At 41.9% G+C, this 24,502-nt stretch overlaps 1 protein-coding gene across 1 annotated transcript; it reads left to right on the forward strand.

Annotated features, from left to right (window-relative positions):
- The first annotated feature begins 249 nt into the window (after positions 1-249).
- On the forward strand, positions 250-22,710 carry si:ch211-117n7.7 (Monoacylglycerol lipase ABHD12-like). Its single transcript, XM_062057700.1, has 13 exons — positions 250-414; positions 6,275-6,387; positions 6,466-6,571; positions 8,110-8,229; positions 8,354-8,384; positions 8,464-8,509; positions 8,721-8,850; positions 17,641-17,678; positions 17,749-17,828; positions 17,923-18,005; positions 21,007-21,085; positions 21,156-21,277; positions 21,349-22,710. The coding sequence occupies exons 1-13, from the start codon at positions 335-337 to the stop codon at positions 21,368-21,370; spliced, it is 1,050 nt and encodes a 349-aa protein (XP_061913684.1). The 5' UTR covers positions 250-334; the 3' UTR covers positions 21,371-22,710.
- Positions 22,711-24,502: the final 1,792 nt, after the last annotated feature.

Consider the following 24,502-nt stretch of genomic DNA (forward strand, 5'->3'; position numbering starts at 1 on the left):
TTATTTGAGTAAACTTAAGTTAATAGTACAAAATAAGTAAACAAAAACATTTTGTGCCTTTCATTTCAATGACACCCCTTCCCGCGTCCAATGATTTATTCCCTGAGTTTGTAAACAATGTAATGTACGAATACATCAATACGACAAATATATTTGTAAAAAAAATAAATAAATACAATATAACGATCACGTCGTGGTTGGTATTGAGCTGATGTGTCTACCACCCTGGTATCCATACCTTCGACATTTGGATCGATCCGCCTGCCCTGCCCCTTCACTGCACTTACACGCCCATACTTACTTGTGTGTGAACTTTAGCCTGCTGCTTTTCAAAATGAGGAAAAGGAATGTTAACACGGGTCCGTCATCTTTCGCTCAGACAACCGCCAAAGATCAGAGGAAGACCGAGAACAAGTGAGTTAGCATGTTTGCTAATGTGCTGACTTTAACTACAACTTACACACTTTACTGGGGGGAGGGGGGTTGTAGAGGGTAACGTACTTGTGACATATTAATTGTGTACTTGGTGAATTATCACAGGATGACCAATATTGTTTGTATTTATAAAAAATAAAGGACGATATAATTAACAAAATTACTTCCTGATTACTCTGTGACGTCACGTCAAGCTATAAACTGGGACGTTCCATGTAAGGGTGAGCGATACAGCAGTTGTTGATATCAATGCGATACCAAGTAAATACAGGGCAGCATTTCCCATACCAATATTTATTAAATATGTATAAGCTCACTGAAGAATGTTGCCTTTAATTTGTTGCTCATGATTATAGTCAGAATAAAACACAAAGAAAAATTGTTTATCAACATACTTGTTTGTGAACAATAATGCAATATGTAGTTACATAGGCAAATTGAATTTAAAAGTATAACAATATAAGACTATATCTACATAGGGATCATTTCATCCCCTTTATTACATACAAATGTTGGAGCAAAATGAAGTCAATAGTGCAAAGCAATTTTCTCCTGCTGCAATATAACAATAAATAATGTCAAAAAGGTAACACATGAACAACGCAACAAAAAACATAGCTATTTATGAAAATAAACAGAAATGAATTGTCCAGGGTGTACCCCGCCTTCAGCCCGAATGCTGCTGAGACAGGCTCCAGCGACACCCCGCCACCCCGAAAGGGACAAGTGGTAGAAAATGGATGGATGGAATTAAAAAAATATGGATCCTTCATCAGTCTAATATTGATCCTATATTGATCTATCTATATCTTGGTATCAGTAAAGTGGTGCCTCAGTTTTCAATGATCTGATTTTCGTACAGCGTCTTTTCTCTTGCACCGCAGAAAGTAGTGAAATTGAGTACAAAAAAAAGAATTGCACGTTGATAATCAGTCTGTCTCAGGATTTATTTATTTTTTAGTATACCTGCAAAATAAGCCACAATGGGGCCAAAGACAGTTGTAAGTGCCAACACTTTGATAAAGGAAGTGAGGAAAGAATCTTCAATCAATGCCATAAATGTTCATTCATCCATTTAATTTGTTATTTATTATATTATCATTTCACATTCAGTTTATTTTTCTCCGTATTTCATTTCACATTGTTTCTGTATGTGAATTGAATTATTCTCTTTAAAATGTTTTGCGTAAAATTTTTGGGTGACGTAAATTTACATTATTACAAGAAGGTGCGCACAAGCTGTGGCGCAGGCAAAACAAGGGCAGTGGATGACATGGGAAGGAGTAGAGAAGAGGAAGATCTCCTGGAAAGAGCTGTGGGAGATGGAGGCAATCAGGGCAAGCTTTACCATCAGGGCTGCCTACAATGTCCTGCCTTCTCCAAAAAACCTCAGCCAGTGGTATGGTGAAGACCCCACATGCCCTATGTGTCCGAGTCCAGCAACACTGAAGCACATCTTGGTGGGCTGCAAGACCAGCCTCACCCAAAGCCGTTACACCTGGCGGCACAACCAGGTGCTAAAGTGTCTTGCAGCAGTGCTGGAAAGTCGACGGACAAGTGTCAATGCCCTTCCTCCTTCGTCATCCCGTTGGCAAGCAACAACATTTGTCCGGGAGGGCGAGGGTCAAGCCAACCTCACCCCCACAAGACCAGACACTGGACAGCTAGGCGGGGCACGGGACTGGAAACTGCTGGCAGACCTGGGCCAGAGACTCTGCTTCTCAGTTGAGATTGCGTCCACCAACCTGCGGCCAGATCTTGTTCTGTGGTCAGCTTCGCTCAGGCTCGTGTACATCATAGAGCTCACGGTGCCCTGGGAGAGTGCAATGGAGGAGGCCTACGAGCGCAAGAAGTTGAGGTACACTGAGCTTGCAGCCGATGCGCAACAACAAGGCTGGAAAGCGAGGGTACAAGGCTGGAAAGCGAGGGTACGCCCAGTGGAAGTAGGCTGCAGAGGATTCGTGGCCACCTCAACATCCAGGCTCCTCAGGGAAATGGGAGTGCGAGGGAAGGCCCACCGGCAGGCAGTGAAAGACCTCTCAAAAGCCGCTGAAAAGGGGAGTCAGTGGCTGTGGGTCAAGCGAAGGGACTCCACCTGGGCTTTCAAGTGAGTGATGGCATCTAGGGAGTGATCCTGGGACGCTGGGACTCACTGCTGAACCCTCTGGAGGTGTCGTGGGCCTATCAGCGAAACACCGAGGAAGGGGGGCGCCCACTTGATAACCCAGAGGATGCCTTCACTCACTTGACCATCCCACAAAGTCGCATAGGTGTCTCAAGTATGCATTAGGGGATTGTAACATCTAGTCCTACACAACAGACCTCATGGCAAACATTGCTTTGATTTTTGTACGATTCAGACCTTTTAGTACGGCTCACGAATCAAACCAAGGTACCACTGTGTTATGGATATTATCAATCAATCAATCAATCAATGTTTATTTATATAGCCCTAAATCACAAGTGTCTCAAAGGGCTGTACAAGCCACAACGACATCCTCGGTACAGAGCCCACATACGGGCAAGGAAAAACTCACCCCAGTGGGACGTCGGTGAATGACTATGAGAAACCTTGGAGAGGACCGCATATGTGGGTAAACCCCCCCCCCCTCTAGGGTAGACCGAAAGCAATGGATGTCGAGTGGGTCTGACATAACATTGTGAAAGTCCAGTCCACAGTGGATCCAACACATCAGCGGGAGTCCAGTCCACAGCGGGGCCAACAGGAAACCATCCCGAGCGGAGACGGGTCAGCAGCGCAGAGATGTCCCCAACCGATGCACAGGCTAGTGGTCCACCCGGGGTCCCGACTCTGGACAGCCAGCACTTCATCCATGGCCACCGGACCTATGCAACTCCCCCTCGCAAGGGACAGGGGAGAAGACGAGAGAAGAAAAGAAACGGCAGATCAACCGGTCTAAAAAAGGGGGGTCTATTTAAAGGCTAGATTATACAAATGAGTTTTAAGATGGGACTTAAATGCTTCTACTGAGGTAGCATCTCTAACTGTTACCGGGAGGGCATTCCAGAGTACTGGAGCCCGAATAGAAAACGCTCTATAGCCCGCAGACTTTTTTTTGGCTCTGGGAATCACTAATAAGCCGGAGTTCTTTGAACGCAGATTTCTTGTCGGGACATATGGTACAATACAATCGGCGAGATAGGCTGGAGCTAAGCCGTGTAGTATTTTATACGTAAGTAGTAAAACCTTAAAGTCGCATCTTAAGTGCACAGGAAGCCAGTGCAGGTGAGCCAGTATAGGCGTAATATGATCAAACTTTCTTGTTTTTGTCAAAAGCCTTGCAGCCGCATTTTGTACCAACTGTAATCTTTTAATGCTAGACATAGAGAGACCCGAAAATAATACGTTACAGTAATCGAGACGAGACGTAACGAACGCATGAATAATGATCTCAGCGTCACTAGTGGACAAGATGGAACGAATTTTAGCGATATTACGGAGATGAAAGAAGGCCGTTTTAGTAACACTCTTAATGTGTGACTCAAATGAGAGAGTTGGGTCGAAGATAATACCCAGATTCTTTACCGAGTCGCCTTGTGTAATTGTTTGGTTGTCAAATGTTAAGGTGGTATTATTAAATAGATGTTGGTGTCTAGCAGGACCGATAATCAGCATTTCCGTTTTCTTAGCGTTGAGTTGCAAAAAGTTAGCGGACATCCATTGTTTAATTTCATTAAGACACGCCTCCAGCTGACTACAATCCGGCGTGTTGGTCAGCTTTAGGGGCATGTAGAGTTGAGTGTCATCAGCATAACAGTGAAAGCTAACACCGTACTTGGGTATGATGTCACCCAGCGGCAGCATGTAAATACTAAAGAGTGCAGGGCCAAGAACCGAACCCTGGGGAACTCCGCACGTTACCTTGACATAGTCCGAGGTCACATTGTTATGGGAGACGCACTGCATCCTGTCAGTAAGATAAGAGTTAAACCAAGACAAGGCTAAGTCTGACATACCAATACGTGTTTTGATACGCTCTAATAAAATATTATGATCGACGGTATCGAAAGCGGCGCTAAGATCAAGAAGCAGCAACATAGATGACGCATCAGAATACATCGTTAGCAATAGATCATTAGTCATTTTTGCGAGGGCTGTCTCCGTAGAGTGATTTGCCCTGAAACCGGATTGAAAAGGTTCACAGAGATTGTTAGTCACTAAGTGTTCATTTAGCTGCTGTGCAACAATTTTTTCGAGAATTTTGGAAATAAACGGAAGGTGGGAGACCGGTCGGTAGTTTACCATGAGGTCAGGATCGAGGTTAGGTCTTTTGAGCAGAGGATGAATAACCGCTTTTTTGAATGCTAGGGGAACAGTGCCGGAGGAAAGTGATAAGTTTATAATATTTAACACTGATGGACCTAATAATACAAACAGTTCCTTGATAAGTTTCCAAGGAAGTGGGTCAAGTAAACATGTTGTTTGTTTTATCCCACTTACACGCTGTAATAATTCCTCTAATGTTATTTCATCAAAAATAGAGAGACTATTTTGGAGGGCAGTGTCCGTCGTATATACAGTCGTATTTGTGTTAATAGAACCCAGTTGTAGCTGGGATGCGTTGGCTTTAATCTCCTTTCTAATGAGTTCAATTTTCTTTTTAAAGAAATTCATAAAATCATCTGCCGAGTGGGTGGAGCTACTGGGAGGAGTCCCTTGTTGGGTTAGCGATGCTACTGTACTAAACAGAAATTTAGGATCGTTTTTGTTGAGGCGGATGAGATTTGAGTAGTATTTAGCTTTAGCTAAGGTAAGCATGCGTTTATAAGTTATTAAACTATCACTCCATGCTTGATGGAAAACCTCAAGTTTAGTCGCGCGCCATTTGCGTTCTAGTTTTCTACATGATAATTTATGAGCTCTAATTTCTTCTGTAAACCATGGGGTGCGCCTTTTAGGGGCCCTTTTTTGCTTTAGCGGTGCTATACTATCAATAATTTCGCGCAAGGCATCGTCAAAGTTGTTAGTGAGGTTATCAATAGAGCCGACATAATTTGGGAATGGTGCCATTACCGAAGGCAGTAGGTCAGCAAGAGTCATCGTTGTGGCAGCATTAATGTTGCGGCCGCTATAGCAGTTATTATTATTATTAGCTTGTTGACAATGAGTCAAAACTTCAAATTTTATAAGGTAATGATCGGACATTACTTTAGTATATGGAAGTATCATAACTTTGGAGGTGGTGACACCCCTGACAAGCACTAGATCTATTGTATTACCGTTGCGATGCGTGGGTTCATGTATTATTTGTGTAAGACCACAGCTATCAATTATGGTTTGGAGCGCCACGCACTGGATTATGGAGCGATATGCCCACCCTTACTTCCTAGCAGTCTGGTATGCAGCATAACTAGGTTATGATGAACATTTCATGATACAGTTGAAGCTGTGGAAGTATGTGCTAAATGCGGACAAATGAGTGGACTTTTTGGAGGCTGCTGGAATAATGAACTCCTATATTGTTCCCTGAAGAGGTGTGAAGAAATCAGTCTTTCCACTCAAAATACTCTTCTGTCTTATTGGAGTGTTAACAGAGAAGGAGGATTGTATTGTCCATTAAACCGGAAACAGTCTGAAGAGCAACCTCCTTTGTGATGTTGCTTCTAGCAAGGTCAGTGTGAGAGTCCGACATCTTGATGGCATCATTCAGCTCTTATCGCCTTAATATTACGACACCCAGGCAATCTGGACACAACCTTCATCAGCACAGTGAGAACATAAATACTCTTTCCAGAGGCTGTATGAACATACTGTATCTTTGCTTTGTTGTGTTTAAAAACACCAAAATATGTGTTTTTCGTTTTTCTCTTTGCTTAGGCCCTGCTGGAGAGAAAGGGGTTTATTTGCTCTCTTTGTCGTCCTCCTTTTAATGCCTTTCACGCTGATCGTGGGCCGGGAATTGTTCCAGCATCTTGTTTACACTCATAGAAGTAAGCGTACAAGAACTATCATGTTCTTTGATTTGTTTACACATACTTAAAAAACACATACTTACCTTCTGTGTGCAGTGAGGGTTCCCTTCTTTGCTGACCTTGGCCAACCTTCTGACTTCTCCCTAAATCACACCATCAACATGTACTTAACATCAGAAGAAGGAATCTCTCTTGGTGTTTGGTGAGTCTTCTTACGTTCTCAAAAAGTGGGTCTTCACCTAAGTGTAATCAGTACTGACGGGTCAAACTGAAGCATCACAAGATGTGATAGTGTCCCTCGAAGAATTGATGTGTGTGTCACTTTGAGGGAAAAAATGACTGATACAGCTACTGCATCATTTGACTGAAGTACCAACCCGTGTTTATCAGGAAGCACTTCTTTTGACTGACAAGTGACAGCTCGAAATGGAAGAAATTGAAGGAATGGCGTCTCCATCATCAATCTAAATCAGGGGTGTCAAACTCATTTTAGATTGGGGGCCACATGGAGAAAAATCTACTCCCGAGTGGGCTGGACTGGTAAAATCACGGCACGATAACTTAAAAATAAAGACAACTTCAGGTTGTTTTCTTCAAGTACATTCTGAAAATGTACAAATCATGATGGTGTTGTTGTTTTATAGTATTCTATCTTTATTTGTCGTTATTTTTACTCTCTGAATAAATTATGTGATAATGTTCATTAGTCAACTCATTGGTGTTCATTTTCAATCTATCAAGATAAAAAAATAATATCAAAATCAAATTACAGGATGTTATAAATAACATCCTGTAATTTGCTAATTTTCCTCGACTGGTGCACTACAACATGTGGTTTATTTCTTTTACATATGTAGCATCATCTACAAAGATACACATAATTACTATTGTGACATCTAGTGGACACAATTAGAACAACAGTTTCTTTCATTCAAAAATGTCGACGCATTTTGATACTTAGCAAACTCATCCCGCAGGCCGGATAAAACATGTACCGGCTCGTGGGCTGTACGTTTGACACCCTTGATCTAAATGGAAAAAGGAACATTTCTGAAGTCTGGGTACATTTTGATCTCTTGGCGCCATGTTTCCTATATACTCGTTGGCTTATTGACCAAAGTTGCACAAGTCATAATCATTTTTTCATTTATTGCTGTTTATTAGTTCTAGACACCAATGTGTTAAATTAATTTCCGACAAAGTAGGAATCATTAATTATAGATGGGAATATTTTCATAGCTGGAGCATTAAGAAATTGTTACTAACATCTTAATACCAATTTCAACATCATGAGAGCCCTTTAGACATGAAAAAGCACCCTTTAGTCACCTTTACACTCATTTAATCCAATATGTATCCAATGCTTCCTGAGGCTGAGCCAATCAATGACCACTATACTGAACAACATGATCATATTACTACTGCAGTACTGATATGTTTTGATCATTTAGCCATTATTATGCCTAAAAATGTTTAATTCAGAGCAAAAATGTTGTAGGATATGCTTAAAACAACAACAACAAAAAACTGAAAACAATATATTTGCTAACTATTGATTTTATTTGCAAGTCAAAACTAGTGAACTAATCCAGCAGATGGTGGATGACCATTATAAAACAGCACCAGAGTATCCCTGCAATATCAATGCAGCTAGTGGGTGTGCCATACACTCACTGAGGCTTCATTTACCCATCACCAGTAATGAGCTCTTCATTTTGTATTGTTTTCTACTTGTTAAAGGCATACGGTGCCTGCAAGTCAATGGAGGCAGGCACAAGGGAAAGGCATGGCATGGTACCAAAGCACCATCAGTGATGGGAGTCCAGTTATCATTTATCTACATGGGAACACAGGCACAAGGTGGGTTACACGATGATGTTTTTGACTCACCAGGAAGCACAGGAAAATAGAACATCTCCATAAAATTGATATTTTCCCCGATTAAATGGTAATATTATTCCTTACAAACTATTTCTGTATACAGGGGAGCTTCTCATCGGGTGGGCGTTGCGAAAGTGAGCAAACATATTCACCCTTTAGCAACTATATTAAAGTCAGGATAGCTGTTCTGAAATAAGCCTTATCTGTCAACAGGTATTGAGTGCACTTGGTTACCATGTGACACAGCCTGATTACAGAGGTTGGTGCCAACAAATATTTTTTGCATCCTTAAGGATGGCATCAGTCACATTGTCCTCACAGTGATCTATAAAGCCACTACAAAGAAATAAGATAGTAACAGAGCAGCAGTGCAATTTCTGTGAAACTTTTCCTCTCTGTGATTGCCATCTGGTGGTGGCAAGGATCAGCTACATTTTAGTGTGCCTCAGTGAAAATTTCTTGATCTACAGGATTTGGAGACTCAAGCGGTGAGCCGACTGAAGTTGGGCTCACTACAGATGCCCTCCACGTTTACAAGTGGGTCAAAAAACACAGTGGAAGCAGCCCGGTCGTCCTCTGGGGACATTCTCTTGGCACTGGGTAAGTAGCTTATGAAGTCAGAATGACTTAATGTCTACTTGGTGTACGAATGTATTATACCACACTCCACACAGCACTACACTAATTTAATATGAGTAGATGTTCAATTTTAAAAGCAAAGGCTTATCCCCCTAACAATTTTGTTAACACAGATTTTAATTACACTGCATAACACACTCCACATTTCAAGGGTAATTGTATATATACAGCACCAATTCATCCTCATTTATTAAGGAAAAACAACTGAACCAATGAGCCATCTTGGGCAGTGATTTTACCCAGTTGGTTAGAGTATTATTATTTACTCACTACAAATAGTCAATGCCAATGGGGTCTGCAACCTGCGGCTCAGGAGTCACATGCGGCTCTTTTATCCCTCAGTTGTGGCTGGAATGAGTTTATGCTTCTGTGTAGTGTAGTCACTATGCTGTCCTTTGAGGCACCGTCATGTTTTTCAAAGTTCCGCATCAGCCATTCAATTTTAGGGGCAGTGTTTTCTGGTGAGAAACTATGGCACTTAACTTGTCATGATTTAGGCTATGTCTACACTAAGCCGGATAACCCCTAAACTAATGATTATTTAGCCTAAGCCTCGTTTCAGCCACACTAAATCACCGTTTAAGGTAACCCTCCTCGGACAATTTTTTACACGGGTCAGTGCGCCGTCTATTTCTTGAATCTCCGGCTCTTAGCTTTGTATGGACTCATTGATCGTTTACAAACTGAGGTCGGAGAGGAAGTGACGCCAGAAAGACCGCACAGGAAGTGACATCAGAAAGAACGCGCCACAGCCAGCTTCATAACAACCCGTAACTCGGCTGCAACCACTAGAAATATGAAGGTGAATCATCCAGACATGCCAGTGTTTCTCCTTATTTTACATGTAAAGGTGCTTTTGGAAATCACACGAGTACCTTAAGAGAAGGAAACGGGCGATTGCAGCTATTTCGGATACAACACATCTCAGACGGCAACATAGCAATGTTGAGTGACGGTTTTGGATAAGCCCTGGAAGAACGGTAGCCTGGTGGGATATGTTTGTCACCGGGTGTGTTGTGTCAGAGGAACGGCAAGAGAACTTTCGAATGTCCAAGTCAGCTGGGATTCTACTTAATGAAAAACTTTGTCCGTTTGTCGAAGGACAGACGACAGTGCGGGCTCCCGTGGACAAGGGAAGACTACGAAAAATAGCGAATGCATTTGGAGTGGCAAAGCACAGTCAGTTATTGTCCGCGATGTATGTCGAGCGAATACTCAACGTCTAGTTTTGTACTCCATAACTATTGTGAAGCCATGAAGTGGTTGCGGCCGTCAAGTGTGACCGCCAATTTCAGCCTACAAGCACAGTGTGCTGTTGTTGGTTGTTGTAAAATGTTCTTTATCACATTGTTTACTTTCAAACGTCCATTAAAGATATGATTCATGTATGATGGCTCAGGTGTGATTCACTACAATAGTCTAACAGCTGCTGATGGTGAGGCAAGCAAGGTTTACTGTTAAAAGAAATGTGGCTATAGTGTGACGATCGGGTCGCATGGTTGCGGGTGTTCGTTCTCCCAGGGATGCAGATCGGGCTTCGGACACAGCTTGCAGGTAAAGAATGATTTATTTAAGAAATAAATAATACTGAACAAACAAAAACGTGCTCATAGCACTTAAAGCAGAAACAAAAGGAGCTAGCGTGGGAGCTAGAAGGTAAACACTAAACAGAGCCTTTAGCGTGGAAGCTAGAAGGTTACCAGAGCCTTTAGCGTGGAAGTTAGAAGGTTACAGAACAGGAACAAAAGTCGTCAGCTGTTGTGTGAAAACAAACTACGATGCAAGACCGACTGACTGAGAAGGCAGGCTTTAAATAATAATGTCAATGATGACCAACAGGTGCGTGTCGGGAACCCCAGCGGCAGGTGAACGTAATTAGTTACTATGGTAACCAAACTCAGAGGTGCTTAAACAGGGACTAGAAAGAGATCAAGACTAACAGAAAAACACAAGTGACTAGAAAACGTAAACAGAAATATGATCCGGGCAGCGGATCATAACAGTACCCCCCCCCCCCCCTTAAGGGACAGATCCCAGATGTCCCCTGGACAAACTAAACCCCCGCCCAACTACAAGGCAGTTCACAAGTCAAGGGAGGGCGGAGGGAGGTCTTGGCGGCGGGTCGCCAGGCCACGTGTTCCCTAATCTAACGGGGACGAGTCAGGTGGCGGCGGCGAATGGAACGCCGCTGCCGCAGGTGAGGCGGGCGACCACGGAAAGGCCACATTTGTCGCCGCCAAGAAGGTCGGCGTGATTGGCGCCAGAAGTTCAGCAGCCGGAGAGTTCTATGACAAAGTCTTGGGTGTCGCTGCTGTTTGCGCCAAAGGCGTCCATAAAAACTCCATAGACGAGGAGGTGGCCGGCGCCGTGGTGCGGCTCGCTGGACACGAGGAGGTAGGCGGCGCCGAGGTGCGGCCCGCCGGGCACGAGGATGTCGGCACGTCGTCGGCGAAGCAGGTGTGGAAGCCGTGGGAGGCGTCGTCGCCGTGGATACAGGAAGCGTCGTCGCCGTGGAAACAAGAGGCGGCGTCGCCGTGGAAGCAGGAGGCGGCGTCGCCGTGGAAGCAAGAGGCGTCGCCGTGGAAGCAGGAGGCGTCGCCGTGGCAGCAGGAGTCGCCGTCGTTGCCGTGGCAGCAGGAGTCGCCGTCGTTGCCGTGGCAGCAGGAGTCGCCGTCGTTGCCGTGGCAGCAGGAGTCGCTGTCGTTGCAGCAGGAGTCGCTGTCGTGGCAGCAGGTGCTGGTGCGGAAACCAGTCTGGGGTCAGGTGCTGGTGCGGAAACCAGTCTGGGGTCAGGTGCTGGTGCGGAAACCAGTCTGGGGTCAGGTGCTGGTGCGGAAACCAGTCTGGGGTCAGGTGCTGGTGTGGAAACCAGTCTGGGGTCAGGTGCGGAAACCAGTCTGGGGACAGGTGCTGGTTGTAATTTAGGCGGAGGTGGCCTGGCTGGGGGTTGCGGCTTGGCAGGGCGCAGCTGTGCTACCTCCGTAGCACAGCTCCCAGCACTAGCCCCCCCTCAAGAACCGGATCCCAGACGCGTTCTGTGCAGTCTGGAACCGTCTTTAGGGGTGGGTGGAGGGAGGTCAGGAGGAGGGCAGAATCCTCCCCTCTAAATTGTCTATTTGCACCCCCTACTAGAGACTGGGTGGGAGCACAGGGGGAAAAAAATATGTGCTGTGGGCGGAGTAAAAGTCACTGGGGGCGGAACCAAAGTCACTGGAGGTCGAGCTTGAAAGTCAGGTGACTGGGGAGGACTAGGTCTACATTTTAAAAAAAATGTCCAGAATATGTTTAATTCTATTAGAGTCACTCTTATATGGCTGACAATAAGAATTAACAAAATTTTTAAAAATGTCTTTGTCTCTGACGTCATCAAAAACGGACGGGTCAACGTCATCAAGGAATGTGTCATCAGGGGGCGCCGACGGAATGACGTCATGGCTGAAGTCCCAGTGATTGACAGGCCAGTCAGAGTAAACTTTGGTAAAGTGGTTGATGGAATTACCAGACATTTGAAGAGGTGAATCCTGGGCTGCCTGCTGATGGCTTTGTTCCGGTGGAGGAGTCTGAGGAAGTGGCGCGTCTTGGTAGCAAAGTGAAGACCTCTTGGGCGGTTTCCGTCTTCGCTGACGCGTCCGGTACTGCGGAGGTGTGGCAATGTCCTCGGGCCAAACGGAGTGGATTGGGACCAGCTTTCCGTTAGGACCCCATAACAGGTCCTGGCGCTCCAAGGGGGAATAGCGAAGAGTCTCCGCCTCCATCGCTCGCAACATCATCCACGTACCTTCATCTACCTCCGACATGCCCGGCGTAGCGAGAGAACGTTTTGCTTGCATCGTACTGTGACGACCGGGTCGCATGGTTGCGGGTGTTCGTTCTCCCAGGGATGCAGATCGGGCTTCGGACACAGCTTGCAGGTAAAGAATGATTTATTTAAAAAATAAATAATACTGAACAAACAAAAACGTGCTCATAGCACTTAAAGCAGAAACAAAAGGAGCTAGCGTGGGAGCTAGAAGGTAAACACTAAACAGAGCCTTTAGTGTGGAAGCTAGAAGGTTACCAGAGCCTTTAGCGTGGAAGCTAGAAGGTTACAGAACAGGAGCAAAAGTCGTCAACTGTTGTGTGAAAACAAACTACGATGCAAGTAGACTGAGAAGGCAGGCTTTAAATAATAATGTCAATGATGACTAACAGGTGCGTGTCGGGAACCCCAGCGGCAGGTGAACGTAATTAGTTACTATGGTAACCAAACTCAGAGGTGCTTAAACAGGAACTAGAAAGAGATCAAGACTAACAGAAAAACACAAGTGACTAGAAAACGTAAAAAGAAATATGATCCGGGCAGCGGATCATAACATATAGTCTACATTGAAACACAGGGTAAGGATACACTTCCAGGGCAGGTCTATGACGCGCGCATTTTTTCGCGCATGTGTATTAGGTCGTGTTGCGCTGGTGGACGCAGGGGGGAGGAGGTCTCAAACGGTGGCATTGTTGTGTGTGGATATGGATAAGGTTAGGTGGGATTTACCCTGGATAACCTTTTTAGCTTCCTTTTGTTGCTAAAAAACAATGGTAACGAGTGGGATTGCATGTCATGGGAACTGGTGCTGTACTACAATACTTTAAATGCAAACAAAGAAGGCAAATTTGCCAAGATGGGCAGTATGCCACATGATTGAATCGCATCAACACAGGACAAGTACAAAAAGCCAAGCAATTACAGCCTTTGCCGCATCGCTGTTACGCACGGTTAGACTTTTTTTGAGGCTTACGTCATGCTACACTAAAGGATTTGGAAGGGGAAGACAGAGTTCACCTTAACACAGCAGCATAAACAAGTTGTAGGTAAAATGGAGCAAAAGTACAGAATCATGGCTATACCTAATAAAGGAGAAACATGGAAGAAAAGGAGATGTGTGACAACCAGTGTTAATATTGTTACATAATAACTATGCTGACCATATTCTTAAATCCCAAAAAGAGGACACATATATGCGTGCCGTACTAGGTGAAAATTTGCCAATGATACTCGAACTTGCTTTATAAATAATATATTTATTTAAATAAAGCATTTTTTCTCCTCTGTTGACAGCAGTGTTGGCGCTAGGAATTTTCAAAATGGGGTCCCAGGGAGTCATAAAAATGGGGACCCACAGTAAATGTTTGGGTCCCACTTTTTTGTAAGCGTTTTGAAAACAAATGACAAATGTATGCATTATCCTTTTATATCTCACATTCTATATTGTGTTTTGGAAAAAGGTTGTAATAAACTTTACTTAATTCATTAAGAAAAATAATACAAAAGAAAACAAATGTGTAAGCATATGTAAATGTATTCAGTTATAAACATTCATTCACTTTCTTCTTTCCTTCATGGATCTAAATTTTACCACTGCTGGTAGTTTTTTCTATGTTTTTATTTAATAAGTTGTAGGTGTATTTATTTCAGTATAAAAGTGTAAAAAGTGTTTTGCTTCGGTCATGAAATGATGATAATGGTGTGCCAGGGCATACATACCGTACATTTTATTCTTAACGCTTAAATCTCTGGAGTCTACATCAACTTCAGATCTATTCCTCATTTCAATGTTGTTTTTTTGTTTGTTTGTTTTTCGCCCTTTTTTGTCAAACAAAACTATGTTTTTTATGGCAAACACACAAAATATGCAAAATCTTCCACCAAAAATATTTTTCTAAGTGGAATATTTGATGTGAAGTAATCGGAACTTTTGATATTGATAGGTCAATAATTCATAATAACATTGATTTTGATTCAATATTATGTTTTGAGCAATGACCGTTTGAAAGAAAAAAAAACAGCTTTGTTTTATTAGTCGACATTGCAACTGTTTCTAAATTACATATCACCTGTAAGCTTTTTTATTTCACTTTCGTTATGTTTTTGTTTATTTTAATAGTATTTTTAGAATGTGCTGTGGGCCGCAAATGGTAAAAAAATTATAATTCTGCGTCCTTTCTGATTTCAATGCGTTAAAAAGACACAAAAAGTGTGTTAACGCCAACACTGGTTGCAGTGTAACAAAATAAGTCATACTTATATTCTGTAACATTCACAGTTTTGGAAAAAAGTGCAGAGGTAGAAATATTAAAAATAACCTCTTGTATATAATCTAAACATAAATAATGCCTCAAAACAAGTTAATTAAACTTAAACAAAAAACAGCAGACGAGCTCTCGCCCTGCACAGCTGTTTTGTGCTTTGTAGTGTCAATATGGGCTTATAGATCGTTGGCCTCTTTATTTGCCACAGATATATACGTTCCTGCTTTGCACACAGTGCATTCTGCTTTCCATGTGTCACGGCCAGGACCAAAACACAGATACTTTTCCCGCAAATCATCCGTGAAGTTGCATTTACTGTTTCGGCTTCTCTCTTGTGTCCTGTCTGTCTCTCGACTGTCTCGCTCTCTCGCTCTCTGTCTCTGCCCCTCCCTCACGAATGTTGCTGCGTGCGCACACCTTCACAATTTGTTTTGTTTTTAACCCCTTCTTAACCCTGGACGAACATTGAAAATACACGCAACCCTCACTCAAAATACCGGACATTTGAGGCATTTAAGAAACCCCGTCTGGACAGCCCCGCAAAAGAGGATATGTCCGGGGAAAAGAGGACGTATGGTCAGTCTATAATAACGGCGTTACTCCAGTGGGGGGGAAATTAACAATTCAATGAAGTGATAATCATGTAATCCCACAATACCCTGTGGACAAGGAGAGATGCAGCCACCAAAATACAAACCCCGTTTCCATATGAGTTGGGAAATTGTGTTGGATGTAAATATAAACGGAATACAATGATTTGCAAATCATTTTCAACCCATATTCAGTTGAATATGCTACAAAAACAATATATTTGATGTTCAAACTGATGAATGTTTTTTTTGTGCAAATAATCATTAACTTTAGAATTTGATGCCAGCAACACGTGACAAAGAAGTTGGGAAAAGTGGCAATACATATTGATAAAGTTGAGGAATGCTCATCAAACACTTACTTGGAACATCCCACAGGTGTGCAGACTAATTTGGAACAGGTGGGTGCCATGATTGGGTACAAAAACAGCTTCCCAAAAAATGCTCAGTCTTTCACAAGAAAGGATGGGGCGAGGTACACCCCTTTGTCCACAACTGCGTGAGCAAATAGTCAAACAGTTTAAGAACAACGTTTCTCAAAGTGCAATTGCAAGAAATTTAGGGATTTCAACATCTACGGTCCATAATATCATCAAAAGGTTCAGAGAATCTGGAGAAATCACTCCACGTAAACGGCATGGCCGGAAACCAACATTGAATGACCGTGACCTTCGGTCCCTCAGACGGCACTGTATCAAAAACCGACATCAATCTCTAAAGGATATCACCACATGGGCTCAGGAACACTTCAGAAAACCACTGTCACTAAATACAGTTCGACGCTTCATCTGTAAGTGCAAGTTAAAGCTCTACTATGCAAAGCGAAAGCCATTTATCAACAACATCCAGAAACGGCGCCGGCTTCTCTGGGCCCGAGATCATCTAAGATGGACTGATGCAAAGTGGAAAAGTGTTCTGTGGTGTGATGAGTCCACATTTCAAATAGTTTTTGGAAATATTTGACATCGTGTCATCCGGACCAAAGAGGAAGCGAACCATCCAGACTGTTATCGACGCAAAGTTCAAAAGCCAGCATCTGTGATGGTATGGGGGTGCATTAGTGCCCAAGGCATGGGTAACTTACACATCTGTGAAGGCACCATTAATGCTGAAAGGTACATACAGGTTTTGGAACAACATATGCTGCCATCTAAGCACCGTCTTTTTCATGGACGCCCCTGCTTATTTCAGCAAGACAATGCCAAGCCACATTCAGCACGTGTTACAACAGCGTGGCTTCGTAAAAAAAGGGTGCGGGCACTTTCCTGGCCCGCCTGCAGTCCAGACCTGTCTCCCATCGAAAATGTGTGGCGCATTATGAAGCGTAAGATATGACAGCGGAGACCCCGGACTGTTGAACGACTGAAGCTCTACATAAAACAAGAATGGGAAAGAATTCCACTTTCAAAGCTTCAACAATTAGTTTCCTCAGTTCCCAATCGTTTTTTGAGTGTTGTTAAAAGAAAAGGTGATGTAACACAGTGGTGAACATGCCCTCTCCCAACTACTTTAGCACGTGTTGCAGCCATGAAATTCTAAGTTAATTATTATTTGCAAAAAAAAAAAAGTTTATGAGTTTGAACATCAAATATCTTGTCTTTGTAGTGCATTCAATTGAATATGGGTTGAAAAGAATTTGCAAATCATTGTATTCCATTTATATTTACATCTAACACAATTTCCCAACTCATATGGAAACGGGGTTTGTACATTCAATCCCTGTATGAACTATAAATAATTACCATTTCAAAGTAATTTTCCTAACACTGGTGACAACACAACAGATCATAGAACAAAAATCCAGCAAAGTTTTATTTTGAATAATTGTCAGGTGGCGACAAGTGTGGGTTGTTACCTCAGGAAACTATAGGAATTAACTAGAGAGAAACCAGTGACAAGATAACATGCAAAATACGGTGGGAAAAATAACTAAACAGTAACGTAACGTGACAACATGTTTGAGGAAACTGTTATATAGCATTAATAGGGTTTGTGGTGTAGGCAAAACAATGATATAGTGATATAGTCATTTTTGTTGGTGCAGGAGGAACAGACTCGATAGAGGAGTGCTTCACAATAATGTTGTGTGTCTTTGCAGGGTGGCCACAAACACTGCTGTCAAACTGCTAGAGCAAGGTAGATGTAACCTCACAGGCAAATGTTCATGATCAAATACAACCACCTCTCACTATGATTGTATCAACAGGTATTGTTTTGGACGGCGTGATCCTCGAAGGCGCCTTTAATATGGCTGCAAAAAAACTAACAAGTCATGTATTTTCTTGGGTAGGCTTAATCAACATTTGTCATTTACACTGTTTAATTTATTTTGAATACTGTAAAACATAACACCACATTTTTTTTATTTCTGTTTTTCTAGTATTACTGGACATTTCCTGGCTTGGGATATTTTTTCCCAGAGCCATGGGCTGCAAATAAGGTTGTCTTTCCCAGTGAGGAAAAGTAAGTTTTTAAACGCATACATTTTACAGCTGAGCCTCCAAAGTTGAACAAATGTGTTCCAAATTTAAAAACCGATTTTTCCATTGAGTACGTTGTGTAATTAGTAAATAATGCGAAGTGAATTCAATCAATCAATCAATGTTTACTTACATAGCCCTAAATCACAAATGTCTCAGAGGGCTGCACAAGCCACACCGACATCCTCGGCTCAGATCCCACATCAGGGCAAGGAAAAACTCAACCCAATGGGATAGCAATGAGAAACCTTGGAGAGGACCGCAGATGTGGGGAACCCCCCCCCCCCCTCTAGGGTAGACCGAAAGCAATGGATGTCGAGTGGATCTAGCATAATATTGTGAGAGTCTAGTCCATAGTCGATCTAACATAATAGTGAGAGTCCAGTCCATAGTGGGGCCAGCAGGAGACCGTCCCGAGCGGAGACAGGTCAGCAGCGCAGAGAAGTCCCCAACCAATGCACAGACGAGTGGTCCACCCTAGGTCCCGACCCTGGACAGCCAGCGCTTCATCCGTGGCCACCCCCCTCCACGAAGGAAAGGGGGGCAGAGCAGAAAAGAAACGGCAGATCAACTGGTCTAAAAGGGGCGTCTATTTAAAGGCTACAGTATACAAATGAGTTTTAAGATGGGACTTAAATACTTCTACTGAGGTAGCATCTCTAACTGTTACCGCGAGGGCATTCCAGAGTACTGGAGCCCGAATAGAAAACGCTCTATAGCCTGCATACTTTTTTTGGGCTCTGGAAATCACTAATAAGCGGGAGTTCTTTGAACGCAGATTTCTTGCCGGGACATATGGTACAATACAATCAGCAAGATAGGATGGAGCTAGACCGTGTAGTATTTTATACGTAAGTAGTAAAACCTTAAAGTCACATCTTAAGTGCACAGGAAGCCAGTGCAGGTGAGCCAGTATAGGCGTCATATGATCAAATGTTCTTGTTCTTGTCAAAAGTCTAGCAGCTGCATTTTGTACCAACTGTAATCTTTTAATGCTAGACATAGGGAGACCCGAAAATAATACGTTACAGTAATCGAGACGAGACGTAACGAACGCATGAATAATGATCTCAGCGTCGCTAGTGGACAAAATGGAACGAATTTTAGCGATATTACGGAGATGAAAGAAGGCCGTTTTAGTAACACTTTAAATGTGTGACTCAAACGAGAGAGTTGGGTCGAAGATAATACCCAGATTCTTTACCGAGTCGCTTTGTGTAATTGTTTGGTTGTCAAATGTTAAGGTGGTATTATTAAATAGATGTCGGTGTCTAGCAGGACCGATAATCAGCATTTCCGTTTTCTTAGCGTTGAGTTGCAAAAAGTTAGCGGACATCCATTGTTTAATTTTATTAAGACACGCCTCCAGTTGACTACAATCCGGCGTGTTGGTCAGCTTTAGGGGCATGTAGAGTTGGGTGTCATCAGCATAACAGTGAAAGCTAACACCGTATTTGCGTATGATGTCACCTAGCGGCAGCATGTAGATGCTGAAGAGTGCAGGGCCAAGAACCGAACCCTGGGGAACTCCACACGTTACCTTAACATACTCTGAGGTCACATTGTTATGGCAGACGCACTGCATCCTGTCAATAATATAGGAGTTAAACCAGGACAAGGCTAAGTCTGACATACCAATACGTGTTTTGATACGCTCTAATAAAATATGATCGACGGTATCGAAAGCAGCGCGAAGATCAAGAAGCAGCAACATAGATGCAACAGAACAGAACAGAACAGAACAGAATCCATCGTTAGCAATAGATCATTTAATTGACTTGTTCCATGCTCAAAGTGTTAACATTAGAAAACCTTTATTTACTGTACAGCCAATAGTTTAATCAACAAAATTAACATTCCTAATTGTCATCTAAGTATACAGAAAATATCCATTATGTAATAAACCTTCCTATAGCATAAAGTCAGAATATAGTGACATTGGGGTAGTGCAAAAAACAGTGTGCCAGCACAAAAAGTTTTTATCCACAAACTCAAAATTGTTTGAACAAAAAGTCTCTGGAAAGGTTTTCTATTCTCCTGCTAACGTTTGGTATCCACTTACGAGCCAGTAGAAAAATGACAGGCTCTCAATAAAGTTGAGTTCCGATTCAGACACTCTACTTTGTAGTACTGTAAAACTGAACATACATAAATGAAGTGTTTCCAGTATAACCTCCATAAGATACAAAATAATTTCTCTGACATTCATCATACATGAAATGCATTTAAAACAAATAGCTAGCTCGATGAAAATCCCATTTGCGCGCTAGAAATTACCACAAATGTTGTTTTTTTTAACACCTCCAAATATGACAATCACATAGACAACTAAAAACAGACAGGACTGTTACTTTCAACATGTTAACTGTGGTATACTACTGACAGAAAACTAACAAACTTTTAACACACAATGCCCTGCGATCGGTCCCGACCCACCATTTGAGAATCACAGACAAGGGAAGTCACTTTAGTGCCATTTCATTATATTTTGCAGGGAATATCAAGTGCACTTTGTGTATGTATTTTTAACTTACAGTCGTGGTCAAAAGTTTACATACACTTGTAAAGAACATAATGTCATGGCTGTCTTGAGTTTCCAATAATTTCTACAACTCTTATTTTTTTGTGATAGAGTGATTGGAGCACGTACTTGTTGGTCTAAAAAAACATTCATGAAGTTTGGTTCTTTTATGAATTTATTATGGGTCTATTGAAAATGTGACCAAATATTAACATTGCTGTATGTATACTTTTGACCCAGCATATTTGGTCACATTTTCAGTAGACCCATAATAAATTCATTAAAGAACCAAACTTCATCTTACAACAGTTGCTTTTGATGGTTTTGTTTGACTCATATATCAGAATACTTTGGTTGAAATCCAAATTGTTTGACTTTGAAAGCTTTCTGACGTATTCATTGACATCAATAATTAATACAATTTAATACAAATCATTCATGGCTTGATGTGTTCTTGTTTTAGTTTAAGAAGAATGAAAAACCCACTTCTCTTCCTTCATGCAGAGGATGATCCTGTTGTTCCCATTGACGATGCTCAGCAGGTATCGATGACCCTGAACGCTAATTACTAACTAATATGAAACAAGTATATTTTTAATATGTTCCTTCTAGCTATTCAAGGTAACAGTGAGTGCCCAGAATACTGAGCAAGTCAAGTTTGTACCTTTTGAAGCTTCTTTGGGGTACTTGCATAACGGATTATACAAAGACCCTCGTCTGCCTGACATAATAAGGTGAGAAGAAATTTAACTGATAAACATGTTAAGTGCAAATGGGTTAACGTTGCATTATGTCTCTTCCGCAGGAAGTTCATGTTATCTTTGTAAAGTGGGGGCTATGAGTCCAGCAGACGTCCATTACACTTATCTGATTATTAAGGATTCCGTGTATTGTGTAAAATCAATTGTCGATTAAACATGTATTTAGAAGATTTATGTAGAGTGTAGTGCATTTTGTGCCTCCGCACAGCAGAGGCACTGTTGCTTCAGGCCTTCTTTGGTCTGTCCATCCATTTTCTGGACCGCATATCCTTCTTTAGAGTCACGGGAGTGCTGGAGCCTATCCCAGCTGACTTTGGGCAACAGGTGAGATACACCTTGTTGCTCTTTAGTCAGGGTACTCATACTGTAGACCAGGGGTCTGCAACCTGCGGCTTTGGAGCCACATGTGGCTCTTATTCCTCCTTGTTGTGGCTCACTCAGATTTTTTTTTTTTATCACCCCCGGAGAGAGAAAAGTTTGCATTTTTAAAAATAGTTCTAAAATTTACGGCTGTCTGCAAGGCTGTCAATGCCCTCAGGCTGAGTTCTGAGGCCCAAGGAAGGCGAGTAAAGTTATTGAGTGTACAACAACTTGGGTAAGCTAACCATGAATACTTGCCAAAAAAGAAAAATGAGAAGGTAAAAGAGTTCAATTTTACATGAACAGATTGCTTTTTCCTGTAAAGTAAAGAATAAAAAAGATGAAAACTTTTAAAAGTTTATAAGCTGTGTTCAGTTTTGCAGCTCTGTGCTATTTTTCTTGAAAAGGAATGACCAAAATGTCTTTTTTGATAGTAAAGGTTGCTGTAGATAAATAACCCTTCACATTCCCAGTATCAGGCAGACAGGTAATAACTGAGTTTATATCCGACGTTTCTTCAACAAAACAGAATAACAACTTAAAGCCTTGTCCACTGTTGACTAATGTTGGTAATGTTTAATGAAGGGAAAGAAGCCATACCTGTCTACATTTGCATTTCAATATACTGTATGTAAAATTTCCCAGTAAAATGGGAACAATAAATGGTTTTCATTTTCATCAGGAATTGCAGTTAAATCAGTAAAAATAGAAAACACTATGACATGCTCATTCTGGGCTTGAACCTATGTTTCTTTTTTACCAATGGTAAGCTCATAACCAGTCAGTTTTGCTGTTTTATCCATTGGACAAGTTCACTGGTTTGGTTTCAGTAAAAATCCTAATTACTGAGGTGAAACGTGGGTCTTAAGTTGAGCTACAACAATCTGATGAGATATTTTGTTGTATATTTATGTAATGCAGCTTATGCTTCAACTCTTCATAAAACAGTGAAGAAATAAATTTGTGTACTCATACTTTTTTTTTTTATTCAAATTGATCATTTGAGTTTGTATTTATTACTATATTATCTGAAAACATGCTTTGATTCTTATAATAAAATTTTTATGAATAATTTTCACAATGGGTGTCCTTTTTTCTGCATTAAGACCCTGTCCTCCAAAATCTCTGCATGTGCCTGGTCTCAGGTTTAAATAATCCTGCCTAATGTCATTGTATTGTAAATTCAACACAATTTTGCCCCAATGTGCTTTTATCAAATGCATTTTAACATACTTAACAACTGTATTATTGCTTTATTCCAGTGGTTTTCAAACTGCTTTCACCAAGTACCACATCAAAAAACACTTAGCTCTCCAAGTACCACCATAATAAACCAACATTAAAATACCGTAGCGTAGTAGCCCTACGTATTAACCAAAAACAAGGCAGAGGTTTTATTTAAAGGTGCCATATGTAGTAATGTGGCCAGAAATTGTACTGCAATCCCGGTCAATTCTGTAGTGCCCTCCCACTCTCCATGACTGAGGTTGCCAGATACGCAGCCGAATCCAAATCCTACTTCAAGGAACTTCAAATGGCAAACGACGAGTCCTACGCTGTAGTTTTCTCCTGTTTATGCTTCTTGCAGGATGGTTTACTACCGTAAGTAATTATGCCACATTTTACTAATGTCGATTAGCCAAATGTATTTGTAAAGTTACGCAGCAATATTTTAGTCTGGAGTCGGGACAGATTGTTGGCATTACCCTGCTAAAATGTCTAGTTTGACCGCACGGACAATCATCGAAATAAATATATATAATAATTTGATAGCAAGCCAAGGCCATCAGTAAAATTACCGTCACATTTCGTTCAGCATAACTCCATGTTGCATCCAACCTGACGCACTGCATTCACTTCCATGTACGCACATCACCATCTTTCAGTGCAGAGAGCAATTCTATGAGCGATTCCCGGGCGCGGCTACGCTGCTGCCCACTGCTCCCCTCACCTCCCAGGGGGTGATCAAGGGGATGGGTCAAATGCAGAGGACAAATTTCACCACACCTAGTGTGTGTGTAACAATCATTGGTACTTTAACTTTAACTTTAACAAACCATGTTACAAAAAAAACAGGTTATGCATACATCATATAGCCTACTACCATGTCAATACACAAAGTAGGAAATTATTTCATGTAATGCATTATATTGTGCCAAGCAACTACCACCCATTATGTGCCTGATGCACATACAGTACCAGAAACCGCAATTAGCCGTGTTAATGTTGGAACGCATTTCCTCAGTGTATCAGCATATTGAGAACGAAATAGGCACTGACACTACCCATATCCACATCGGTTTTATTTGTTGAAAATATATTTTGCTCTGTCAGTTGGATGACACATCGACATACAGGCTAACGGGCATATATTTCCCACATTTGCCTATATATCGATGTGTCACTGACCGGGCAAGCATGCTAAGCATTACACTAGTGTGATGGTGCTTCGCTCCCAAGCATTCGTGTGCACGAACATACTAGCTTTGTTAGACAAGATCATAGACTGTATTGGACAATATAGTTTATATACGAAATGTTCATTTCATTTTATTACAAGTAATAAGAAAACGTAAATGCCTTACTTACCTATCAAGGTTGAAATTAGCAAGTTTGGCGTCAGATGAAAAAATCTTCACCGCCTTCAATCATCTCCATCTTTCAAAGGCGCCGCCGATACAAATCCTTGTTTTGTTCCTGGCTTTGTCATGAATAAGTTGAGAATCGTAACGATGCCTTTTAGATTTACTAAGGTCTGACATGTTTAGTAACTTTACCAGTGGCAGTAGCTCGATGAAAAGGGCGGTGCGTAACTGGCAACCTGGATGTGACACACTC

Source organism: Entelurus aequoreus, linkage group LG09 (genome assembly GCF_033978785.1).
Source record: "Entelurus aequoreus isolate RoL-2023_Sb linkage group LG09, RoL_Eaeq_v1.1, whole genome shotgun sequence".
Lineage (NCBI taxonomy): Eukaryota > Metazoa > Chordata > Actinopteri > Syngnathiformes > Syngnathidae > Entelurus > Entelurus aequoreus.